General features: G+C 36.5%; 1 protein-coding gene across 1 annotated transcript in view; it reads left to right on the forward strand.

Moving 5' to 3' along the window:
- ROBO1 (roundabout guidance receptor 1) overlaps positions 1–26,879 on the forward strand; it is a 385,179-nt gene that overhangs the window by 318,358 nt on the left and 39,942 nt on the right. The window contains exons 13-20 of the mRNA XM_081301295.1: positions 1,739–1,860; positions 2,505–2,736; positions 3,809–3,930; positions 7,008–7,179; positions 11,847–12,044; positions 16,008–16,034; positions 17,423–17,465; positions 24,426–24,580. Of these exons, the coding sequence (XP_081157421.1) occupies positions 1,739–1,860; positions 2,505–2,736; positions 3,809–3,930; positions 7,008–7,179; positions 11,847–12,044; positions 16,008–16,034; positions 17,423–17,465; positions 24,426–24,580 (1,071 nt within the window). The remainder of the gene's footprint in view (positions 1–1,738; positions 1,861–2,504; positions 2,737–3,808; positions 3,931–7,007; positions 7,180–11,846; positions 12,045–16,007; positions 16,035–17,422; positions 17,466–24,425; positions 24,581–26,879) is intronic.

Raw genomic sequence — 26,879 nt, forward strand, 5'->3', positions numbered from 1 at the left:
CATGATTAGCCCCAAAAGAAAGAAGTGTTAGAGGAAACATGACATCCTTTCCTTAATATTTTAGGAGACTGCCATGTGGACGATAACATGCTTTTTTCCGACTCCAGGATACAAGAAGCAACCAATGAGTGAAAATAATAGAGGCATGTTTTATTACTTAGTTCTTAATCTGCTTTTGAGACACTGTACAACCCAACTGAGGATTATGATCATAGTAGAAATCTTGGAAAGGACCCAAAAAAGAAAAAAAAATTCCATCGGAGGTTACAGAATGCATATGCTGTAAGGGAAAGGAAATCATGCAGAGAGTTCAGGGAAGATTTGTTGGCAATTGATTTCCAAGGGAACAGGCATGGTGTCCATAACCACTTGGGAAATATGGTTGCACCAGAGTCTTCCCCAAGTGGAGACACCAATGAATGAGCTGTAACCAAAAGTTAAACATGCATACATACAGAGAACAGGTTTGTAGTATAGGAGTCAGGTAGATGGACTTGTGTCACATTGGAGTTAGCTCCTTGTCACCAAGCGCAAGATTGGACTCTGCAAGGAGGAGGAGCTAAGAAACTGGCAGCCAGGGATGGAATTGGGTGGATAGTGGTCATTGTTGGGATGGGGTGGCCGTCACCACTATTGCTATTATTCTACCTCCACATGTCGTGTCCTTGAAACATTCTTGAGCCCTATTATTTAAAGGAAATGTACACTTACACAGAATGAAAGACAGTGTATAGAGTATTGATAAGAAGATGACAGTTACTATAAATAGTGGGTGAACTCTGAACAATGCATAGAGGGATTCCAGTACCTGTGAAGCTGTAGGATAGAGCAATATTAAGGTTTCCTGCCAGTCCAATTTTGAGTGTGGGGAAAAGCCATTCTGAATTATAAAACATTTCTTTCAGGAGGAGAACAAGAAAAATAAAAGGATCAATTCATAAGCATTTCCAAATTACATTTTTAGGCATCACTTTCAATTTTTCTTTCTAATATGAAATTTTCTAAAATAACATAAAAGACTGCCATTGCAAAATGGCTAAACTTTGGGAATTTTTGAGATCGAGAACTCTTTATTAAGCATTCTTTACTGTGATACAATAACTAACGTAAACCTTCATCAATTAAGATGATGTTAGTAAGTGCTCTTTGCTCATGGATCTAATTTATTTTATTGGCCTCAGTAGTGCCTTCTGCATCCCATATTGCTACCACTTCCTTATCCACCCTGCCTTCCTGGGAAGAGACCAGGGCTCTCTAATGCAGTGTAGCTGTTGGGCTTCTTTCTGGGCTTGCTTCTGCTGCCCATGTTTCTCTGCTGTTCCTTGCCCAACTCTCTGCTAACAGGTCTGGTTGTTCTCTTCCTTGCTTAGTTGGGATCCTTCTGGAAGGTTATAACAGACTCGGAGAGGACTGCCTAGCCTCACATGATCATGACATGGTGGGAGTAGCCCTTACACTTTACTGTTTGCCATTGTCTTTTTGTTTCTTGCCCTCGGGGTCTCTGCAGGCCCTCTACTTGTTCCCTTCCCCTCTTCTTTCTCTGTATGTCCCTAGTCTTCTGAACCTAATGAAAAGGCTAAGTTGTTCTTATTTTGTTCTGTAGCACAGGTTGGCTTCCTAGGCCCAATGAGTCTTCTTTTCTAAGAGTGGCTGTGATTGAAAGGACTGGTTCACGCTGCTTTGCTTCCGTTCATTAGCATGATGCGGAGCCTGACAGGGTCTTCTTGAATCCTTGCAGATGTTCCACCGACGAGTCAGGGGGTGGACCACAAGCAGGTCCAGAGAGAACTGGGAAACGTCGTCCTGCACCTCCACAATCCCACCATCCTTTCTTCCTCATCAATTGAAGTGCACTGGACAGTGAGTTGTTCTTGTAATATTTGATCTCAGTCTTAATAAGCAGGTGGCTTGTCTGAGATCATTATATATATATGATATAATTTAACTACCTGTTGATCACGTCTATGCCATGACAACTTTCTCATGTAACACATGACTGTCATTTACTATGGTAGCCATGGACGGACTTTTATCAATAAAAGCTTCTTATTTGTGTATATTTCTTTTTGTTTATATAATGAAATAATGAATTCTACCCCTCTCAGAGGAAAAAAGTCCAAAATATTAACTATGAATTTGCAACTTATGGTAGGCCCATTATCAAAGGATTTTTTTTTAATCTTAGAAATATTTCCAAGTAGTATTAAGTAGGCTTTTAAGATCAGGAAGTAGTAAAACACATACCCTTGACCTTCACGTGTCTCTAGATGATATATCTCAGAACTGCTATGACACTTCATATTTATTCATAAGGCACAGAAATTAATATCATCCTACAAAAGATAAAAGATTTTTTAAGTATTAACTTAGGTGAACTAGAAATACTCAGGGTGAAACCTGATAGAAAAAAAAAATGTGTTTTGTTGCACTTCATTTTTTATTATTTTGCAATAAGCAATAAAAAGCTATGAGTGATTGCATTTTTACTTTTGTCATTTTAATAGGTGGACCAACAATCTCAGTATATTCAAGGATATAAAATTCTCTATCGGCCATCTGGAGCCAACCATGGTGAATCGGAGTGGTTAGTTTTTGAAGTGAGAACTCCAACCAAAAATAGTGTGGTTATCCCTGATCTCAGAAAGGGAGTCAACTATGAAATTAAGGCTCGCCCTTTTTTTAATGAATTTCAAGGAGCAGATAGCGAAATCAAGTTTGCCAAAACCTTAGAAGAAGGCAAGTATATGGAGTGTGTGATATCTGTGCACTGCAGTAGATTTGTTGGGCTTTTATTAACTTAGAGTTGTTAAAATGTTAAGAGTGTCTTGAATGTTTAACTGTCTTTTTTTTAAAATGGATTCTTTTTAGCTATACATGATAGTAGAATCCATTGTTTAACTGTCTTGATATTAAACATACTTTGTTAAGAAATTTTGGTTAAATAGAACAACTATTTTTGGTTAAATAGAAAAACCAAAATGCTGTAAGAGTTGACTTGCTTCATTAGTGGCCTATACATAAAAAAAGTGCAAATGTGAACCTTGTGTTACTTAATGACATAGACAGGGTCTGTTGAATTACTCAGAACTCCAGTCCACATTCAAAGATGGACTTACTCTCACTTTGCTTGCCTTTCCACCACCCATTTATTGAATGTTACTTTGATTAATGATTTATAAAGAAAGTGAGTAACACCTGGGTTTTCCAGGACTTTCCAGAATTATCATTCTGTCCTTTTTCGTCCCCTATCTGGAAAGCCCTCAGTTCTAGGCAAACCAGTATGACTGGTTACCATAAAACTAGAAATTAAAAAGTATTGTTTATGTAAATAGTTTTGTGTCACAACTACACTCCATAAAAACATCAATAATGTCTCCTAATATGTCCTTGCCACTTCTTGGATTAGTGATAGGATGTGGTTAATATCCTGATTAGCATTCATTTTTTATATTTTTCATGTTTTGGGGAAACAGGAAATAAGGGTTACAAAGCAGTACAAATAGAAGTCCTTTCATGTTTCATGGAGATAATATATATAACTTTGATTATGGAAATTCACAATAACATCAGGTTGGTAAGGTTGAGGAAAAAAGAAGTAATTTTGGACTATTAACATTTAAGTGGGTTACATCTTTGAATCATGCAGATATTGAATTTAAAATCCGTATACTCCTTTTTAATTTTAAATATTAATTTTAATCAGTTCACTATTGATATTTACTTATATTAGTTAATAAGTATTAATTATATGCTTTTCAGTGTTCTGTAACACACTTTAATATATCTGCTTTTTGCAACAATTTAATAGCACCAAGTGCCCCACCCCAAAGTGTAACTGTATCAAAGAATGATGGAAATGGAACAGCAATTCTTGTCAGCTGGCAGCCACCTCCAGAAGACACTCAAAATGGAATGGTTCAAGAATATAAGGTAATACACATATGCTAATTTACTGATGGACACCCTCTTCTACTCACAAGGCTAAATAAATTGTTTATAGATATTTGGCGCCATCTGCTGGTAAAACTACCAACATGTACAATTATTTATAGACCTAGTCTTGGATAGATTGTGGAATAATTTCTTTGCTGGAAAAGTTACTTTAAAAAAAAAATTGCTAGAGAGAGTCCAAATGGTTACAAAACTTACACATCCATCTAATTCTACAAAATCAACAGATTTAAATGGTAATAATATTTTCCTCTCTGAAAAATGCTTTAACATATTTTTCAGAATTGGATTGCACTATGGAATTGGTTATATAGAGAGTCACATTCTACCAGATTTTTTCTAACTTTTTAATTTAATTTAACTCTTTTACATCTTTGAAATTTTAGAAACTTCGAACAAAGTTGGAAAAATTATTTTGGTGTGTGTGGAAATCATATGTTTATATATCTCTTGTTTTTGTTTCAAAACAAAATATCATGTCTCAGGAAATAGTCCTTTATAAATTTCCGTATGTTTATATAAACTTTTAAAACATGTATGTATTATCGGTTGATTTAATCCAGTGGTTCTGAATAATTATTTTTCCCTATGAAATAAAGCAGCTCTATTCAATAAATATGGACAATCTTAACATGGATTCATTTTAGGCAAATATTTTCAAGCATGCCAAGATGCATCAAAAACTGAGATGAAGACATGAGACTTAGCTGAAAGATTGTGTTTGAACTTATTAATGAATCTGTATTATAGGATGATCCTAATGTGCTGTCAAAATGGATAAATATAAATAGAAAATATATGTGTACATTTTTATGTGTACTTTTTCGACAGTTACATACTAGAAGAATTTTAACTATAAAAGATGTACTTCTCTGCGGAGTAATCTGTATTTCTCTGATGTCTGAGTCATTTTTTAGTTGACTAGCTAAATAATGATACTTAGAATATTAATTTCTATATGTAAATATTCCAGACCATTGTTTAGGATGTGAAACTGATTTTATGAAGGTGATATGAAGTTATTGATTCATAACTGAGGTTAGAGTAGACACACCTTGATATGTGTCCATTGACAGGACATAGGACATATCTACCTTCACTAGTATAGGTCAGGGATTTTCAAGTATAGGCCAACAGCAGAATCACTGGTAGAACCATTTTCCCAGTACCGGTGCCTTGCCACCACTCTTTGAGATTCCAATGCAGTTGATCTGACAGGTCCCTTACATGTGTATCCTGGTAAATCTCTCATACATTCTTTTGAGTAGCAAATTTATTTGTTTGATAACTAAAAACCAATCTAAGCTTAATTTTGGGTATGATATTTTATTTTAAAATTATTTTAAAATCAAATTGAAAAACAACATTTTGTGAAATTTAAGTATATCAATAGGGCTGCTTTAAAATATATTTAAAATATGACTACAAATGCACTGTGGATGTTTCGAGATATTTTAAATAAGGCTTTTTCTAGTGTAACTGTGTTATTAGAAGGTAAGAATATCCATACTTTTAAGTGCTTTCTCACAAGTTTCAAGGTTATTTCAATACTGGTGAGTGACAGGATGCTATGTTTCAGTCTGGAAAAATAGACTGTTACAGAAGATTTTTAAGGATTTAAAATGAGGTGATGTCTCAGCTCTCACGCAAAATTGTATAATGTAGGCATTTTCCCCTAAGAGTCAAAACTCATTTCTTTCCTCAAGAAATGTGAACGGGTGGATTTCACTTAACTTCATGGTCAATTTAAAATAATAAAATGCCTTTCAGAACCTGATTGACTGGTACAAAATCAGTTTGTGGCTTCGGTTCAGCTGTGTAATGTAATTGGGGGGGAAAAGATTCACAAAGGAGTCTTTATTTCCAAATGGTCAGATCCTGATATAGTGTCTGACCATTCGGTGGCATTACACGTTGAAACTATATTAAAATAATATTAAATTTCAAAGAACAAAATTAAAGGTTATTGACCAAGTAGCAGAGGATGCTGGTGTTTTTAGATTAATTTAAAATCCCATTTCCTATTCCAGTGTGGACAATAGTCCACTTGAAGCTAATCCTACATTTAGCTCGAGGATATCATAAGGAATATAGAGTGTTCTTCACTCCTGCGCAGATTATTCTCTTATGGAAACTGAATCCAAATACAATTTCCTATCACAAATATCACTATCAAAGTTAATGAGGCATACGATAACTTTCTCATTATAGAATGTCTTTCTTGCACTTCGAGTATGTACTCTTATTCTTTATGATCTTATGGATGTTGTGAAAGACTAGTTAATATTCTCCTTTAACTATAATACCAGATTGCTAATTTATCTCATTGATAATAGTTCAGCGTACCAAAAGCTGAATAAAAGCCTAGAATGGTTTTTTCCTCCTGGAGTGCAGTTTTATTTTAATAATCTTATTTATACATACTTCTTTGGATTATGCAGAAACTTATTCTCCTTTTAAATCAACCACTTCATGAGTTTGATACGAAATGTGAAGTGACAGTACCAGGTGATTCTATCCCAGAGAACTGTTGAAGTGTCAGACAGAGTTCCCTCCTCACCTTTGATGCCTGGTCATTGGGCACCACATCTATCACACAAATGTCGAATAATTTTACACACATTGTTATTCTTTACCTGGATATGTATAACTTTTCGCAGAATCCTGTTTTTCCTGACAAATAACCTCATGCTATTAAAATTTTTTTAAATAAAAAGAATAAAAACCTAATGATATTCGATATGATGTGGATTGAGAGGAATGTTTATCTTCAAGCAAAAGTTTGAAGACTCACCTTATACAATCCTTTAAGATATTTGAGAAAGTGTAACTATTACAATTCTCCAATAGTGCAGCTATTACCAATACTGGGCTTGACTGGAAGAGTCTTCTCAGAGCTCCATCTTGGAGAAGAATGACTTTTTTGAAACCTTGTGTTGGTGGTTCATGAGGCATCTCAACTGTGTCAAGGTCTAAAGTCCGTCTTCACCCTATGTTGATCTTTGCATTATCTTGGAAATTTTACCAGCTTGATTTTCATTATGTACTTCTTCCAGGTTTGGTGTCTGGGCAATGAAACCCGATACCATATAAACAAGACGGTAGATGGTTCTACCTTTTCTGTGGTTATTCCCTCCCTGGTTCCCGGGATCCGGTACAGTGTGGAAGTGGCAGCCAGCACTGGCGCTGGACCTGGGGTGAAAAGTGAGCCTCAATTCATCCAGTTAGGTGAGTGTCCGAGCAGTCCAGTTTCACAGTCTGTCACTGTACTACCTGTCCTGCTTTGCTGTTTTTACATGTGTCTGAGCCACTGTTGGAAGTTAATAGAATTCAGAAGTGAGGCTTATAACTACAGTGGTGTTAGCTTCACTTAAAATACACTCACATACAGTGTTATGCCTTGGTTACCAACAAGGCCACTTCCCAACAAAGACATTGTTAAGCAATTTTGTCCTTGTGTGAACATCACGGAGTGTAGTTACACAAACTAAGATACATGTGATGTCATTAGCCAGTATCATCTTATACAACAGTCAATAGAAATCATTCCTCATTGATAGAAACGTTGTTACGTGAGGCATGACTGTAGATATCTTATAACTAAACTAACCTTATCCAAATACACATTTTAGATGATAGTTCAAATAAAAGTTAGGTAATATTCAGTATCATCCTAACTGGGGCCCTGTGGAAATTTTTTTCATCTATTTAACTAATGCTACTAATCAAGTCCAAGGACACTGCAGTGAATAAAGAAGAAGATAAGTTGAGATGTCAGAGAACTGGAATGTTTCTATGCTAATCACTCAAATTTAAATACAATTTGAGTTTCCAAAATTATACATAAATTAAAAAAAACAGCAAACCTGACCTGGGTTTCATTACTAGAGATCACTATAGGCAAACTATTATGAACATACTATATGAATTAGTAAGTGATTGCTATTTACATGTAAACAAGCAACAACTGAAATGCCAATAAAACAATATTGCAACTAAGAAGTGGGGAGAAAAAGGTCAGATTTTAAGAGTTAACATTTAAATTAGGAAAGAGGCCAAGAAGTATACAGTCTGGTTTGTGTCTGTATATTGCAAATCAGAAGTTAAGCATCAGTAATATTTTATGTCAGATGCAAATTATGAAAAAGGATCATTTGTAGCAATCTTTATGCTTCACAAATGAGTACATACTATTTTGGCATATTAAATAAGTATGAACAACATCCTGGAATTATTTCATAATAAAAGTAAAAGAAACATTTGACTTTGATTAACTCTGTTGCAATACCTAAGGAACTTCATATTTATTTTGAAAATGTTGTTAAAATGTTCCATTGTTAAGACAATGCTAGCTGCTGTAATGCATAAACTTGCAAAGTTTATATGACATAACACAGTAAAGTCTACTACAATTCCAGTTGTCCAGTAGGTCTCTGTTTCACCTAGTGTTTGTGGGTTGTAAGCTGAAGAGCCCTAATTTCTTAATGTGGGCTTCCAAGGTTGTCCCTGCACCAACAGAATGCAAGAAAGGAAATATATATTCTATGGGAGGCTTGAAATGGTGCAGGCTAGAAAGGTGCACATTACTCTTGCCTGATGTGATTGTAAGAAGGTGAACGAGGACTAAATGAAAGCAGCAGCCAGGAGCTGCCTCCCAGCAGTCAATTATGAGAGGCCCATTCAAGCCTTCAGTGGGGGCTTGCTGACTGTCACAGTCTGGGCCAGAATTTTATATTATTTTTTTGGACTCTTTTTTTCCATGTTACACATTTTTAAATGATTATATAAAAACTTCTAAACAAAACTAGCTTCCTGGTTTATTTCAAGCAATACGGGAAACTAGGAAAAATCGTTTGATGCATCTGTTGCAATGTTATATAACATGGGGGAGGGGAGTTTATATTGAAAAATTATAGCTGATATTCAAATATTTGTCCACTTTTTTCAAATGTCAGCATTAGGTTATTAAAACTGAAATTAAAAGGTATGTCTTGAATGACCCTAACCATTGTGGATACTGTTTACCTGTTTTTAGAACATATGATGTTTAGTCCTAGTTTTGGGAAGATGAATTGGAAAAAGAACCATATGTAATTTTATTTATTGAAGATTTAAATCATGGGATTTAAGGGTCAAATTGATTTCCTTGAAATTATCAAGTGGGTTCCAGTTTTCCAGATCTTAATATAGCCTCAGCTGCAGGGAGACAAAGCCTGAGGTAGAGAGGGGCTGCTTTAATTCATTAGTCACACTGCACTTTATTCTGTTAGGTCCATCTGGTTGCTCGCACGGAACCTCTCTGGGCTGTTTCCATAAAATCTGAAGCTACCCAAGATAACCTTGCGCAAATAGGCATGAAGTCTATAAACCTAGCCAACACAAAGGATGTATTAGGAATAAAAAGAATAGGTCTGGTTGGTGAACTTTTAGAGGATGAAGTGCTTTTAGGATAACCAGAGATAAAAGGGTCTGGAACATGAAATAAAACTTTCAGTCAACAAACAGTTGAAGGCAGGTGACTGCTTGTGAAAATAAGGTTTTCAGCCTTGATCCTCCATAGTATGAAATCTGGAATCAAGAAAAAAAAAGGAAATATCCTCCCCCCACAACATATATACACACAACAGAAGGAATTCAGCATTTCACAGAGAAAGGCTGTTTCCATAGCTATTGAATGCTGCTGATTTTTTTCTGCCAATTATCATATTAAGATGCAATATCATTTAATAAGAAAACCTGTAGGAATTTCTTTTCTTCAAGAACTGTTATCCCTACCGAATGAGTTATACTAATTATTTTTATGGAAAATATATTTTTGGACTGGAAAGATTTCTATTTCAAAGCAGACTGTATTATATTAGCAGATTGTATTTCTCTCGAATTTGGTCTGGAGATCTGTGAAGCAGCTATAAACCCACCTGACAGGGCTCCGAGGGATTTGGTTGTGGATGTTTACATGGAGCCCATGGGATACTCTTTTGTCCTGACAGAGAGCATAATGCCTAAGTATCCAACCCTGTGACTGGGTGTGCTTCTCACAGCAGACTGTTCAACCAGCAGATGCCCTTCTGGCTTTTTTGACCTGCCAAGATAGCTCCTCTCTGGGAGAGCCCCAGCTGGGAGGAGAGCTCCTGCCAGGTGTGTTAATCAGATTCAACTCAGAGGGGTGAAGCAACAGAACACATGAAATAGCAGGAGTGGGTTACTCACAGATCCACAAGAGCAAAGGTGCTGACAAGAGCCAGTCAGAAGGCCCAGGGGCCAGTGAGCGTCCGGGGTGGGGGCGGGGGGCTGCAGGTGGGGAGACAGAGAGAGAGGACCTGTGGGCTGAGGGTTTTATTGGTGCTCAGGGTGTTGTTCAAGGAGGTTTCCTACAGGGAGTTCTAATTGTTCTTAGAGAAAGCTGGAAGGATTCCATGGGGTCGTGCTGTGACTAAGAGTTGTCAATCCTGTGTATCTGCAGTCCTTATGGGTGGGATGATGAGTCAAGGAGGTGGTATCTCTGTGGCCCATGGGGAGGTGGTCACCAGGAGGCAGCTATATGAGGGGGATATCTGCACTGACCATACTGAGGAATTGGGAGGAAGCAGAGAGCTGGCAACTCTGTCCGGGTAACTAAACCCTTCTTTTAGTATTTAATCTTAGATTCAAAATGAATGCAGAAGCAACATAAAATTTTAAAAGTGTGGTACATGAATCTTTTCCAAGTTAAATGATTTAATAATTGTGAGGAAGCCCCAATCTTAATGAAATGCACAAGCCCCTTCTTATATCATCAGATGTTGCGGGGGAAGAACATTAAGACTACAGACACCACTGGGAATTCTCCCCACTGGGCAACCTCAGGACTAGCATCACAAGGTGTCTACAAAGTGACATACAGCTTTGACGGAAGAGCGACAGTCTTGTGTTTTCTACAAAGACTTTGCAGGCTGCTCTGTGTGACCTGGAGTAATGGCGGGCTTGAAAAATATCACTGTAGGCTTAAGACATAAATGTAAAATAAGCGTATTTTATTAGCCATATATTCCATCAATTTTTAATTCTTGAATCAAAATATCCAACCGAGAATGTCTTTTTGACTATTCATAACACTTGATAATTCTTTTACATATTTAATGTTCTTTTCTTATATCTATTGCTAGTGATGGTTATTATTTTAAAAGAAAGATTATTCATAGTTCTTACAATGGTAACATTATCTTAATCTGTCATTGTGTTTTAATGATCTTTAATTTTATAGGACGTTCTGACCGTGGGTTCAAATAATATGTTTCTAAGACAGTGAAGGATGTTGCAATATAATCTTGGGGAGGAGTATGCAAATACACACACATGCACGCACACACACACACCATTTTTCAATATCTAGCTTATAGAAAAAGTAAAATTTTATTTTAAGCCTTTTTTTACAGCACATATTTGATGTTTCTATAGAATTTTGAGAATTTTTCAACCTTTTCTATACATATAATATTCAGTACCTGTTATTTATTTGTACAATTGCATTAAAGTATTCTTGGTTTTGGCGGGGGGTTGGCATTTTATGGTATTAACGCTTTTATATTTATCTCAGTTAGTGAGCACTGTTTGTCTGAAACTCAACCTAAACAGGATCCCACAAACTTGTAAAATAAAAAGAAAACAGAGTGCCACTGTCCTTGTTTCAGCTAAGATCACACAAAATTACATCCATACTTCTTTTAAATTAAAATGAATGAATTTTACTAGTGATCTCATGAACTCATTCACTTCCCTGCGGTAATGCAGAATGAAAAAGAGAAATCACGGTCCAAAATTAACAAAATATAATGACAGGTATTTTACATCATATATGTATTCTTACATCATCACACTGAGTCTTACTCCCAACTCATCAGAAGATGGCCTTTCAGATTCTCATGGGAACCCTGTGTCACCTGAGGACCAGGTCAGCCTTGCTCAGCAGATTTCAGACGTGGTGAAGCAGCCAGCATTCATCGCAGGAATCGGAGCAGCCTGCTGGATCATCCTCATGGTCTTCAGCATCTGGCTCTACCGACACAGGAAGAAGAGGAACGGACTTACTAGTACTTATGCGGGTATCAGGAAAGGTATTCGCTTTCTCAGGTTTTTCATATTTTAATATGTTTATGAAACTCTTAGTTTTAAACCTGACTCCACATGATTCACAGGGACACATATCCTACCTGTTAAATTATTTCAATATACAGCAATTCTCTAAAGTACTTTTATCATGATACCTGCATATGAACAACTCTCCTGTGGCAGTACAACAGAGTTAATCAGTTTCTTAGGACCCAGATCCTTTCAAATATGTTTCACTAAGGTACATCTAGGCTTGTCTGTGATACTGTGGCCTTCTTCTCTTAGGCAATTATTTTATTACTTTATTTCTTGGGGGAAATTTGTAATCTCCCTGTCACAGGAATTATAAATTGGGGCTTTAAACTCACATAGTTTTAAGGGGATTGTTGTCCTTTGAAAAGCAACAAAAAGAGAGATTTCTTTGATTATTTCTAGAAGCAGTCCTTTCTTAGTGAATATGATCACATTATGAGGGATGTCCTGCCTAGGGAGGGAAGAGTGTTAGTACTTTTCCATTCATAGACTTAAGATCCTTCAATCCGATGTCTAATGTACTGTCCATTAATGATGATGATTTTGTTACATATGTCTTTATAATTTTAGAAAAAAAAATATTTGCTATTATTTACATTTTCAAAGATAGACTATGCCAATATATTTCATAAATACCTTTGCTACATATCTTCAAGTCCTATGAATTGTTGACAATCTAAACATTGAGGCACATAATCCTGCTCCTTCCTCTGCCCCAAATATATCCTCCAACTCTGGTCATCATACCTGGGCTGTAGATTGTGTGGCCTCCTAGTTTTCCGATTTTAGTCCATTTTTATGTCTTTAGTTCAATAAAATGATTCATCGCGTTGCATTTTACTCTCAAAAATGTCATGGTTTGGATTGAAAATTACACATTCACCTTCATTATAGAGCCAACATAACAAAAAAGTTTTGCTTTGCTGCAAAGCAAATTTAAAGATGATTACCAAGAAATTAAGTCATCCCTTCCTTGACTGTCACTTATCCTTTCTTTTCCTAATTGTCTACATATCTCCTAAGAGAACATTTTCTGTGTATCTTGGACAGAGTATTTCTCTAATCACATGGAATTTTCAAGACTAGGTAAAACTTGAATGTCGTTACACATTTATAAAACATTCTGTGTCAACAGCGTAGGATATTTGTGCTGTTCCTGGAGGTCTTGGGAAAAAAGAGTCAACAGAGATTCATCATCAATACTGTGAAATAAATCCATATGCCTCCTGCCTGTGGCTCGGCAGCAGTCTCCTCATATGCATAGATTGGCCTTAGCATTATCACCCTGAAATATGTTTTTTTTTCAGATATGTGTCCTACCTAGACATGAAGCAAAATGTCAGTACCCTTGCCTGTGAAATGGAAAACAAGGGCTTAGAGGTTACTGAGAAGAGAGTGGTGCTCATTACGTATAGAAAGTAGAACAATGTCAGGCACATGTGTTACTAAATAGAACCTTTGACTGCAAATCCATGCAGATACGGGGTTTATGAATGTGTTTGGTGGAGTGGGGAAGGGGCAGGATTCTGGGAGGAGACTAGGTTTAGAAATCTGATTTCAATGAGGAAAAGCAACTAACATTTAGATGTGAATTTTCTGTTCATCAGACTTGCCCCATTAACTCCATTTCATAAACAGCCAGTCAGTGAAATCCAGTGTTCCTTGTCATGATCAAGTGTCATAGCTGTGTGATTATAACAGTTTCATGCTCTATATTGTCTTGAAGTCTAAGAATGTGACATGAAAACTCTCCTTTCTGAAATGCTCCTTGTTCTTTACTAATGTCCTTTGAGCATGCTGACAAATGCCTATGTGATCTTTCTGTGGGACCTTTAAACTAATATCCTGGTCTTTTCAACTAGCTTCTGTTTAAGCAGAAATCATAGAACATAATTACAAATGTAATTGGATGAGCACTGATTCTGCTTTCCTCACTTCATCCTGTTGGCACTTTTTCAAAATTCTATTTCTATGCATTTTTTTAAAGTGCATTTTGAGTATCTTAAATTTTACTATGCCAAACACAATGCCAGTGGTTTCAGGGAAATAGGAAGTAAAACATTTTAAATAAATGAAAAGAACCTCTTGACATAAAATATCAAGCCAGAGTGTGACTTTGGGTACTCATGAGCATTTTTTTTAGTGTTTCCCCTTACGTATAGCTATAGGTGTGACATCTGCTGGGACACTGGGGGTTCCATCCACATACATCCACATATTACATCAGCACCACTCAGTACACAGAGTTCATTATATTTATTATTGGAAGCTCTGAAAATTAAGTTGTTCTTTGGTGTGCTAGCAGCGAAAATTTCATATAGGGCTGACTTTTTTTCATTTCTTCTTCAATTCCTCAAACTGGGGTTAGCAGTTAGCTATGAGAAGTAATGACAAGGACCTTTCATATTTCCTGTGTCCTTGTGATTGCAAATTAATGTTCAAGCACTCCACTCTTGCTTGAATAGCTTTAGTTTCAAATGTACCTTTTTTTTTTCTTTTTATGAAGACTTGTTACTATGGCTCTGAATTTTTGAATGTAGCTAAATTACATTGACTCTCTGAAAAGATCTGACTGAAAGACAACACAATGGAATTCTTAAGACAGGGGTTGCTGTGCTGCAGAGGAAGGCCAGTGTATCAATTGGATACACGGCATTAAGGTTTTTGTTGTTGTTCTTTCTAGTCTGCTCAGAGATGAAGTGGTTTGGTAAGAAGTGACAGTTGTAGAGGATGCTATGTGTTCCACTTTGCAAACCCAGAGCTCTAATCCTAAAGTAAATTTCTTATCATTGTTCAAATGTACAATGGAAAATACATTTTGGCAGCTTTTTTGATACATGATCGGTGATCAATATTCTAGTTTGTTTGTTGTAAAGATTTTTTTTTTTTTCCAGGCAAGCTTTAACCTTAAAGGGTGTAATGTGGATTTCCTTGCTTTTTTTTTCTTTTTTTTTTTTAATCCAGAGCAGCATTTACTTTAAATTAAGGGGAAAAGATTGGAAAATATGTCAGTCTCCTCCCTTTATGAAATGACATGCAAATTGCTCTGGTGTGATCCCACACCAGGAATAGAAGATAGGAAAAGTGGGGGAGGCCATGCTGCTACTTTTGAGGTCTGCAGTTCAATTTCAGGCATTATTGATTAGATTAAGATTTATAACTGCAGAGAGAGTGAAGGTTCTCAGAGGGGTGTTATTGTTCTATTGTTTAGCTTCTAGCGTGGCATTAGAAAAATGTTCAGCCTACTCAACCACGCTTCTAAATGTAAATTATGACATAGAAATCAAAGTTTAAAACTCCACACATTTTTCTATCCATTCAGAAATGTTTATAATGATAAAAATGTAGTGTTGTACTGTTTGTGTAAGGCATCAGACTTACAGGACGTTTTGATTTTTATGATTCTCTTTGCTTTTCCTTCCTTCCTTTCTCTCACCCTCCTTCCTTCCTTCCCTCCCTTCTTCCTCTTTCTTCTCCTTTCTTTCCTCCAATAATAAATACTTAAGTGCACCTATTAGTCCATTTAATAAGCATTTACTTTCAGATTCCTAGATAAGGTTCCAGCATACACCTGATAATACTTGTTTAAGAATCCATCATCCAGTGTTTGGAAATGATTAATAGCAGAGGATTCCTGTTTGTACTGGAGCCCATGAGCTAAATCTCTGTTGCTAAATGCAGGGTCATTCACAGGGTAACGCACAGCTCCCCTCCCAAGGTACTAGAATGTCAGACACTTCAAAATGGTACCTGTAGAGACAAGCTTCTTTTTCTAACCTCGTATTGGGTTTTATTCATATATCAGAGTTTCAGACCTACTGGCTTGGTTATTTACATTTGTTTTATGTTCAGCTGTCTGCTTGATTCATACTAATGTGATATGTTCCCTTTCTCTTCAGCTTAATAACTGGTTTATATTTTGTTTTGATTTTCAGTCCCGTCCTTTACCTTCACGCCAACAGGTATATATTTGCACTTACCCTCCTCCTATCCTTTGTTAGTTTGGCATGTGTTGTACTATTGTGTTTCTGGTTTTATCTCATTTTCAGCAGTAACTGGGGGGAAAGGACTTAAATGGAATACAATACTTCATTTACTCACGGCAGGCATGCATTTGAAGTAGAAATGGTTGGTGTTGCTTTTCATCCATCTAATGCATTTATTTATTCACCACTCCACGTTGCATCTTAGCCCTGTTTGCATGTATTTCCATTAAAAAGACAGTGTTTCTAGTCTCAGCATGATTTAACATGCTAATCATCTTATTGATTATTTTCATACTTGGCAATGCATTTCCCCCCCTTAACTTAAGCTTTTAGGTTTTCCAACAAAAATTTCTCTGCCTTGTAATTCTCTGTCCATAGAATCAGTATTCTGAAAGGTAACCAAAATACCCAGCACATGTGAAAGATAAAACTTTTCATTTTCCCCAAGTCTGAGTCCTCATATTCTGTTCTATTCAGTTTCTTTCAAAGTGGATCCTCTTCTTTCACATCACCTCTAGTAAAAGATGTACCTGTAGTTATGCCGTCTCAGTTTTAATCCAGTTATTGGAATCACTGGGAGCAGTTATCTCTCCCAAGCAGACTCCCAGTTTGGAGTTTTTCTAAGTAGCAGAACTTGGCAGCTTTTAAAAATACATTTCTTCTTAGAAAATGTGTCTGTATTTACAGAAAAGCTAATCTTCTTAACCCTTTGCCTAACTATGTGCAAATCTTTTTGTGGTACAGTTCTATTTTTATGCCCCAAATTTATTTAGCTGAGAAAGCTTTCAAAAGCATGAAACCATATTTTATGAAAATATAGTTATGAAAATATAATGAGTTTCAAAAAGCCACAATAAGAAAAAATAGGTTAAAAAATGGTCACATCAATAGTCACAACTTTACATCTTTGTCTTTGGAAGGGCTTAACATCTATTTTTTGTCTCACTGGTTCTCAATCTTCTGGGAAAATCTAGTAGGCTTTTGTAATATTTACCTACAAGGGCAAGACTTTAAGATTATACCTACAGAATTATAAAGTGGTATGATCTAGTAAACTCAAAATAAAAATCTATGGGAATGCTAATGTACAAATAAATATGTAATAGTTACATTTAACAAGAATCTGCTGCAATTTTACTGTTGCTTTGCTCAATATTGTTAAGGCTAAGAATGATGCATATTTAATTTAATAAGAATTTTAAATTATTAGCTGAATTAGAAACCTGCTGTGTCCTGTAAGGATTTTTACAATGTTACTGGGTAGGAAGGGATAAAGAATTCCATTGTACAAAGATGCTCGTGAATGTAATAGCTTTTGATATATAAACGTGTCTATTAATTGTTCCTTTTTTTTAACATTCTAGTAACTTATCAGAGAGGAGGCGAAGCTGTGAGCAGTGGAGGGAGGTAATTATCTTCCTTGTTTTGTAGATCCTTGGGGGAATTTAAAATATTTCTTCTTGTCTTCCTCACTGATGCAAGTTTCATTGCTCCAAAGGTTTAACAACTTAAAGATAAAAAGTGTTCCAATCTTTTGGAAAGAATCCATTCATCTGGGGTGTTGAACCAAGTCATTTACACAGAAATACAGTTCCTGATGGAGCTGTTGCACTTTAGACAATGGCCACCAGAGGGAGTACGTTAACCAAGAAAAACAGACTGCTGATTTAGCAGATGATTAAAAGGAGTTAAAGTGATTAAGCTGTGGCATTTATGAAGATTAAGAAATATAGCTAGTTAACAGATACTATCAAAGAAAAAGTGCTCATTTGAAAACCTGCTGAACGCAGCAGTTGCTCAGAAGTTATAGGTTATGTTTGTTTGTTCTTGTTATGAATTCAGCTTAGTAGATACCTCCGTTTGCAGGGAAATACATTCGGTTAAAAAAAGAAATCTAGGTAGTTTGTTAACAAAGAACTTTTTCACCCTTTAACTAAAAATATCCTCAGTCCTATACTTATGATTTTTGAGGTAATTATTATTCAGTGAACTTTAATATATTCACAGAGAAATCACAAATTAATGTGACAGGCGGCTTAGAGGGGCTGAAACAGGATGTAAATTACATGAGGCAAGTTCCAGGATTTTCCACAATAAGGTGATTTTTCTTTTTTTTTTTTTTTCAGAAACAGTAGCACCTAGGCACAAAGGGAGAAAAAAAATTTCTAACCAAAACCAATTTATAATTCAAATTAAATTAGCTTATTAGAGTGCGCTTCTTCATATGGTTGGATAATATAGTTAGCTACTGAATAGTCAAAAAATGAGTAAGATATTATTCCTGAATCCAAGGAATATACCTCCTAATAAGAAAATTACTAAACTTAGTTTATGACAAAGAGTTATTTAAAAATATATATATATTGACTGCCTTTAGCTGGTGCTGTACAAATGTGGCAGTAAGCATTAATCTTTTCTTTCCTGGGTACTACTAACTTCCTGTTTTCACAACTGTGAAACAAAGCCAGCCACCAAAAGACCCAAATACTGGGGTGGTTTTCGTGAGGAGTAAATCCACTTGATTGAGGGATGAAAGCAGAGCACATTTTTGCATCCAGGGGAATTCCATATAAGTCACAGTCCAGACATTCATGAAAGAGCTTCTGCCATAAGAACATTTTCCTGTGGGTGAATCTGGAATGCCTGATTGTTTAACTACCTCTCTCTGTGTCTATTCATGACTGTTGACTTCAGTTTTATTGGCACTAGCTCCTGTGCATGGGCATGTGTTCACATGCTTATACACATGTGCACACACATAAAATATTAACCTAGCTCCTTCTCTAAACAATTTACAACCCAGACAGACCAAATGGTCTCATGGAAGACAGTGGCAGGAATGCATAGGTGGGAAATGGTGGTTTCTAGGACAGGAATAAAGAATTGTAAAGTTCCTGAACTGTCTATTTGGAAAGCTCACTAACAAAGAATCATAGCATTTTCAACTGAAAAACAGAATCCTGGCAGTGAAATTGATATATCTCAAATACTAACTAGAAATTATCATTTTCCTAAATGAATCGATAAAAGATGCTGGAATGTCACAGAGGCAATAATAGTTAAATAAAAATTTTAGAGTCAGTGCTCAACATGACAGTTATACACACAATTTTAAATGTATTTATTCATTAACTATAATGGACACCGACCACAGGGCAGATACTGTGTTAGCTGCTTGGAATGCGTCAGTGAGCAAAGTGGATAAAATTCCTGATCTTGTGGGCATTTGATTATGGTGGGAGAGATGGAAGATGGATAATAAACATTTTTTAAAAGGTCAACTGTACAGTGTCAATAGTTGATAAGTACTGGGGTAAAAATCAAGTAGGATGAGAAAGAGAAGGTTCATTAAGAAGAGGCCTCTTTCCTAGCCATGATGAATCTGTGTGGGGGTAGGAAGGGGTTGCTAGGACCCAATACTTAAAAGAACAACTTAGGGAGGAAAGTGTTTTGGCTCAGTCTCACAGGTCTCAAGCTCTGGTCCATTGACTTCATTTCTGCAGCTTTTTTTTTTTTTTAATACATATTATGTAGTGCTGTGGATTGAACCCAGCACCGTGCACGTGCTAGGCGGGCGCTCTACCAAGGAACTACAACCCCAGCCCCCACTGACCTCATTTCTTTAGGCTCAAGCATCATGGTGTATGGCAGAGGAAAGCTGCTCAACTCTCAGCAGCTGGGAAGCAGAGAGGTGAGAGTTGAGGAAGGGCCAAGGACAAAATAAACTCTTCCAGAGCATGCCCCTGGTGATTACTTCCTCTGACGAGGTCTCACTTCCCAGTAGTCTGCTAAGCTCTCAATGTATTAATCCATCAAGTGGATTAATCCACTGATCAAATGAACTCAGCCACTGATAAGGTCGGAGCCCTCACCATCCAATCATTGCCTAAAAGCCCAACCTCCGAACCTTGCTGTGTGGGGACCAATCTTCAACACAAGAGCTTTTGGAGGACATTCCAGATCCAAACCATAACACTGAGTTTTGTGATCACTGGAAAAGAGAATGAATAGCAAATTCAATATCCGTTGTGGCTTTCCTCACCTCCAACCCCTGTCTTGGTTTCCTTCATTCATCACAAACTTCCTGGGTCCTCCCTGGACCTACCACCTCTCTTGGCTGATGGCACCTAAGCTAAGATCTGTTGATCATCCTCTTTTGCTTCCTGCAACCATTACTGTGTTCTATGGATCCTTTTTTTTTTTTTTTTTTTTTTTTTTACCCCTCCACTATGACTGATATTCTTTCTTTTTAAGCACTTATTCTCCCTTGCCAAAACTATGAGCTCCCAGCTGTCCTAAGTTCATCCAGTTTTATTAGCACTGTTGTCTACTAATTCTCTTTCCAGTGGAGGCAGAATAATCTTTGAAATTCATGCTAATTGTGTAAGTTCCTGAGCTGTTGAAAAATCCCACCTGCAGCAGAACTTGCTGTGTTTAAAATATCAAGTCCAAACGTGGCATAGCATGTGAAGTCCATAAAGTCTTGGACTTTGCAGCCCCATTTTTCACTATTATATGCTGTGCCCTATGATCCCTTGTGTCAGCTTATCTTCAGTATGTCAGTGTCCTGTATCCTTGCTACATGGCACATTGCTTATACACAGGCTAACAATGTCTTCCCACCCATTGTCCCTAGTTAGTGTATCAGATTTTACCTGCTGTACCCTCTACAAAATCTGTACTGTGCAACTATCACATTGTCTCCTACCCAGGAGGAGACAATGCATTTGCTTTTCTTTGTATCAAGAGTCACCAAATTATAGCTTTTGCCCTGAGTCCACCCTGCCATCTGTTTTTGTAAATGAAGTTTTATAAGAATACAGACAGGCTCTCATTTGTTTGAGCTATAAAAGAAAAGTCAAGTGGTTACAACAGAAATTGAATGACCTGCAAAGATTTCAGTGGTTTCTATTTGGTCCTTTTACAGAGAGAGTTTGCCAACCTTGGTAGATAGAATTGCCTCTGACAAGAGAATATGAGATCCTGGATTATAGAAAATATGTGGTTTATTTATCAATAAGTTAATTTTTTTTGTAATGTAATAAATGTAGTTCAGTGAAGGACATCAGTAAATTCAAAAACTGTATGAACTTTCAGTCATTTACAAGTTACCTAAGAAAAGAACAAATGAGTTATTTAATAAGTGAATGTCAGAGACCTCAATTTAGTTCTTGATGACTTTAAGGAAATTATTTGGTGCTGGATTGTGTCCTCTAATAAATGAGGAGGTTGTCTGGAACTCTCTCCTAGTTCTCCAAACTGTCATTTAGTTATTCTCAGAAAAGAGAGAATAACATAACGGTAAGCCAAGAGAACTCTGGGCTCAACTTGAAAATGGCAAATGACCTTTGAGGTAACGCAGGAGAGAAACATAGAAATACAAAGGAGCCGTCTTTATTAATTTCTTTTCTTTCCCTGGAAAATTCCAGTTGCCTCTTCCAAAACCTCTGCTTAAAATTCAAACCACAGATTCAACCAGGAAAAATTAGAGAACACTCCAAAAAAAGCAGTAAACAAGTGAAGATAACCTGGTGGAAAAGCCAGTACCACATTCCCTGTCAGTAAGAGGGAGGAAAGAAATGGAGCATCAGGTGAAGGTGCTCTTTAAACATTGGCCACTCAGTCAGCCTGGCAGGGGGGGGTCAGACATGACCAACAGCTGACAATACTTTCTGTAAGGCCCCTCTGCCATATCCCCAGCTCTGGAACCCCATAGTCTTGTATTTTGTGGTTTAACAGTTTAAACAGGTTCTCTCAGAGTGAGTGATTGGAATGTGTCAAGTAGCAGAGTAGGAATTGAAGGCAGTTGCCTCCTAATTACTAGTGCACGTTTGCCCTCTTTTCCTTCATGGTGCAGGTCTATCCCCTTAATATGTAACATGATGTAATGACGTGTTAGGCACACGTTAACCTCGGTAGCCAACACGTGTTCTGCTTTTGCTTCATATTTGGCTGTAGTTTGATTGTCTGATGCATGCTGATGAGTTTTAAGGGATGCAGGGAGCCTGTGAAGCTGTTACTTTGAAAGACTTCTCACGCTCTTGTCAGAGTAGCTGCCAGTGACCTCACTTTCCTCCCAGACCTTGGACACACACACACAGCATTTTAAGATCCATCATGGGACAGTGAACATGGCTTACCTTTTTCCTTAAATAATTAGCATTCCAAACTCAAGTCTAAACAGAAAGCAGGATGTGAGTTGTTAATCCTACTTCCTGTTGGAAATCACCCATCTATATGAAAAGTTCTCTAAGCCAGTGATGTTATCAAAGCATTCACTGGAAAAATATTAACACTCCCCACAACCACAGACATACAGAGGGAATCATAGTAGCATGAAAATATTGTCTCTTTCTATTAAAACATATAAGTTGAGCTGTGGAGAATTTCTACTTGACCTCTACTGCAGACACAGCATCATCTCTGCAGTGTCAAAAATGGGAGTTTTATTTTGAATAACTTCGACAGTGATAGCATTTATGGTTTAAGTTCAAGGAGAAATAAAGTAGGAAAGCTAAAGATTACTAGATGCAGAAGTTCTATAACAAACATGTATTTCACAGACACTAGATATCTGTGGTATGGCTTGCATTTAAATGCATGAAATTTTAAGTCCAGCGACATTTCTCTTCAAAGCAAATTATTTGTTTATCTGTTACTGGGGATTGAATCCATGGATGTTTTACCACTGAACTACAACCCCAGATCTTTTTTATTTTATTTTGCTGAGGCTGGCCTCAGAATTGCCATCCTCCTTCCTCAGCCTTCTGAGTGACTGGGATTACAGTCATGTACTACTGCACCAGGCTTCAAAACATATTTTTATCAACAATTGTAATAGGTAATTCAATTTTAGCAGCTTTGTCCTGAATTTAGGGCCTTTGGATATTTTTTTTCACTCTCCATTAAGAATGTTTAAGAGCTTCAGGGAATTTCCTCAGGCTCCAGTGTGTGTTTATAGCATCCTAGTTCATGGTGTGAACTCCAGGGCCACAGCTTGTGCTGGAATCCCAGGTAGTCACTCACTCACTCCATATAGCTGTGCCCATGTGCCTTGACTTCTCCCAAGTGTCCCATTTTCTCATCTGTAAAACTTGGGTATTAGCAATCCCTGCCTGTAAAATGGCTGTGATGGTTCAATAAATGAATATATGTAAAGAATTCAAAGTGCCTCTCCCACTGTAAACAAAGAGGAAACACGCATCCTTAATTGTACAAATAGGCACATATATGGATACAGATATATGGACTGCAAATCCATATTCTTCATTTTAAGTGACTTACAAATAACCATCACTTGCAAAATATGTTTCTCTGTGGCAAAATAGGAACCATTTAGAGGGCAATGTCAGTTTCTTGCTTCCCAAGTAAATGAGAAGGCTGGTTATTGCATTTTAACAAAGAAAATGAAACCACCAAGAAAATCTTTGCATAGTCTGTAGCGCCAGACTGTTTATTGAGGATTGGACAGCACATCATACATCATCGCCTCTTTTGCTGAGTTATCACACGGAGTCAATGTTGAAAAAGGACGTGAAGAATGCTGCTCTTGGACTCCAGTTTGAGTCCCTGGCACTGGTGGTCCAGGGCTCCCATTAATAACTCCCGATGCACTTGGCCTCTCCAGCACTTGGTGAAAGAGGATTAACATCTGTTGTGCCAAAAAAAACATGAGTGCTAATATTTCTTTTAGTCGACATCTTTGTTTTACCAGATTTCATTCAGTAGCTTTCCTTTGTTTATTTAGGAACTCACAGCATTTTACATTGTCACCATCAGAAAATGTTGACAAGCTCACAGAACTGTTCACTGAAACATCATTGTAGCTCTGTGCAAAATGTCACGCCAGTCTGCGCTCACTATTTCTTAAACATGGGTTGGAAGCAAAATCTGTAAATCTGCCTAATGTGAAGGGTTCATTGTCTCAATAAAGGAAATTGTTGCATATTTTTAATGAAGTTGTGAGAAGAGTTGCAATTTTTTAATAGGTCAAAAATGAAGAAATGCAAATAGATTTAGCTAGAATAATTTTTAGTTACTAAAAGTCTTTATGCATCCGTGTTTTCAGATTCCACGTTTGATTTTTCAATTACCATGACTAAAGGCAGAATACAACATTGTAAGCAGTAAAAGATTTTAAGTCTGAAGTACAGCAGTACCAGTTCACAGATGTATGGCTGTGTGCACTGAGACACATATGGAACGATATATTATAGATGCCTCTCTGTAAATAAAAGGAATAATATCATTCAGCATAATGCACCAAATTATTATAAGAACAATTAAATGAAATATTTGCTGGAATTCTGAATAGAAAATATTATTTTCTGTCCATATAACATTTACTCTTTTTTTTTTTCTCTCTAGGCCAGGACTTCTCAACATCAGTGAACCTGCCGCACAGCCGTGGCTGGCAGACACGTGGCCTAATACTGGCAACAGCCACAATGACTGCTCCATCAACTGCTGCACCGCGGGCAATGGAAACAGCGACAGCAACCTGACCACCTACAGCCGCCCAGGTTAGGGACACGGAGAGAGGGAGATATGCACTGGCCTTGGGCGAGTTAGCCAGAAGCAGCTGACTTTCCTTTCCCTCTGCCCACCTGGGGAAGGGAACTTTGATCCACATTTTCATGAAATGTCCAACACTGTGTAGCAAGCTAGCATGATTCAAATATTTTCTCCATTTCTAAACTTTTATATTTCACCCTCCACCAAGATTTCCTCAGAGAATGAAGAAGACAAGCTCTAGCATAGATTGCAAGAAAACAAAGTCATGCACAATCATTTATAAGAATGAGTACAATGATAAGTTTAGTTGCAATAATTTATTATATTCATGATTTTAGGAATAAATAACAAAGATCAAAAGGTCAATAAATCCATAGTTTGAGTGGACTTAATTCTAACAGAGTTATAATATTTGAACAAGAATAATAACAAAAAAATTAAATGAAAGTTTAAATCATATAGTATAGATGTAAATCCTGAAGACATAAGAAATACACACATCCATATATATTTCAGGTGTGTAAGTGTACATTTATACTCTGTTCTATACTTTGGTTCTGAAATATGTGTGAGTAAATTACTTCGCTAAAATTTCATGCTAAAACATCACAGTAAGACAAGTAGATATGGAGCATTGCAAGATCTAAAGGCAGAAAAAAAAATACAGATAATTTCTTATGAAACAAAAAGTCCCATTATTAATAAGATAGGAAACATTTAAATAGTTGTAAAGAATCAAATGAGATGCCTATGAAAATAAAATAATGCATGGAGCTAAGGAAATGAGAATGAGAAGATGGCATATAAGTAAAGATGTAATAAATTATAAAGAACAAATCATAGAACTATCTATATGTCTACCCTAGAAACAATCCTGTGTCTCCATTATTAGATGTGGACATGATCATCCACACAACGAGTGTGTGTCCTCCAGAGGCCCAGGTTCTGCTGTCTATATAGTCATGTATCATAAACAAAAGACTATGCTGAGGGACACCTACTGGAATTAATATGTTGCATTGTCCAGTATGATAGTTACTGGCAACAGATGGCTACTTAAATTCAAATCAACTAAATAAAATAAAGTTTGAAATTCAGCTCCTCATTCTCACTACCCACATTTCAAGTTCTCCAAAGCTTTTATGTGGCCAGTGGTTGCTATATTGGACACTGGAGTCTAGGACAAGTCCAACTCTTTTAGAAGACCTTTTGGATAACACTCATATAGAAAGATTGGCAAAGCAAAATGAGTATATTGCCTTTAGATTATTTTTTAACCATCATTAAACAAAACAATTCCTAGAAATTAGATATGAGAATTACTGTAATCCAGTGTACCAAATATCCCTGTTGTTTGATCATGTATGATTGAGTTAAGTAGTAACATAGAGAAGCTGGAAAGTTTTCTTAAGATTATATTCATATTTATATCTTTAGTAGCAAGCATGTTATTAAGTTATCCAGTTGAAACCAATTCTTAAAGAGACCTGTTAGTGATAGTGCTACTTTAAAAATGTTTATCTTTACAATATGACTTTAATTATTCCTGCTGTTTTAATATTTTCAATCATAGGCCTTAAATCAATCTCTCTCTCTCTCTCTCTCTCTCTCTCTCTCTCTCTCTCTCTGTGTCTGTGTGTGTGTGTGCGTGTGTGCGTGTGTGTGTGTGTGTGTGTGATCAGTTATTTAATTTCTAAATATTTCAATGAAGGGAAGATCAGAGTGAAATGAGATATTAGACATACTAGATATTATTTCAGGCATTATTTGATTAAGTGACCTGGTTAGTGTGGTTCATTTTGTCATCATTATTGTCATTTTATACTTGGGATGTCATTATGAAACCATGAAAAAATGATTATGTACATCTCTCTTCAATAATGATTACCCTATATGACCAAGATAGGAACTAATAAAATTCTCCTAAGCACTATTGACTATCACCTTATCCCTGCTCATCTTATCTTTTGAGGATAAAAATATTAGAATCTCAAGTACTTTGACCTGTGGATACATTTTCCTCTTTGTCTGGATTCTTATGTGCTTTGTTCTGTAGCTTCAAATAGTTCATTAACCCAAGACTAGAAAATTTAAAGTTGACACTTAAAGATTCACGTATGTATTATTTTAGTGGAATTCCTATTGAAAGGTTGTTAAAGGAAATTCCTATTTTAAATTAGATGAATTATTTAGCATATAGCACTGGCATAAGCTCACAATTATGTCTCTACACAAATTCTCTGGATGCTCTTATTCCCTCAAGTTTGGTTTCCTTTAGAAAGTCCATATGAGTATGGGGCCCTTTCT

This window comes from Spermophilus citellus, assembly GCF_964194105.1.
Source record: "Spermophilus citellus genome assembly, chromosome: 7".
In the NCBI taxonomy this organism is placed as follows: domain Eukaryota; kingdom Metazoa; phylum Chordata; class Mammalia; order Rodentia; family Sciuridae; genus Spermophilus; species Spermophilus citellus.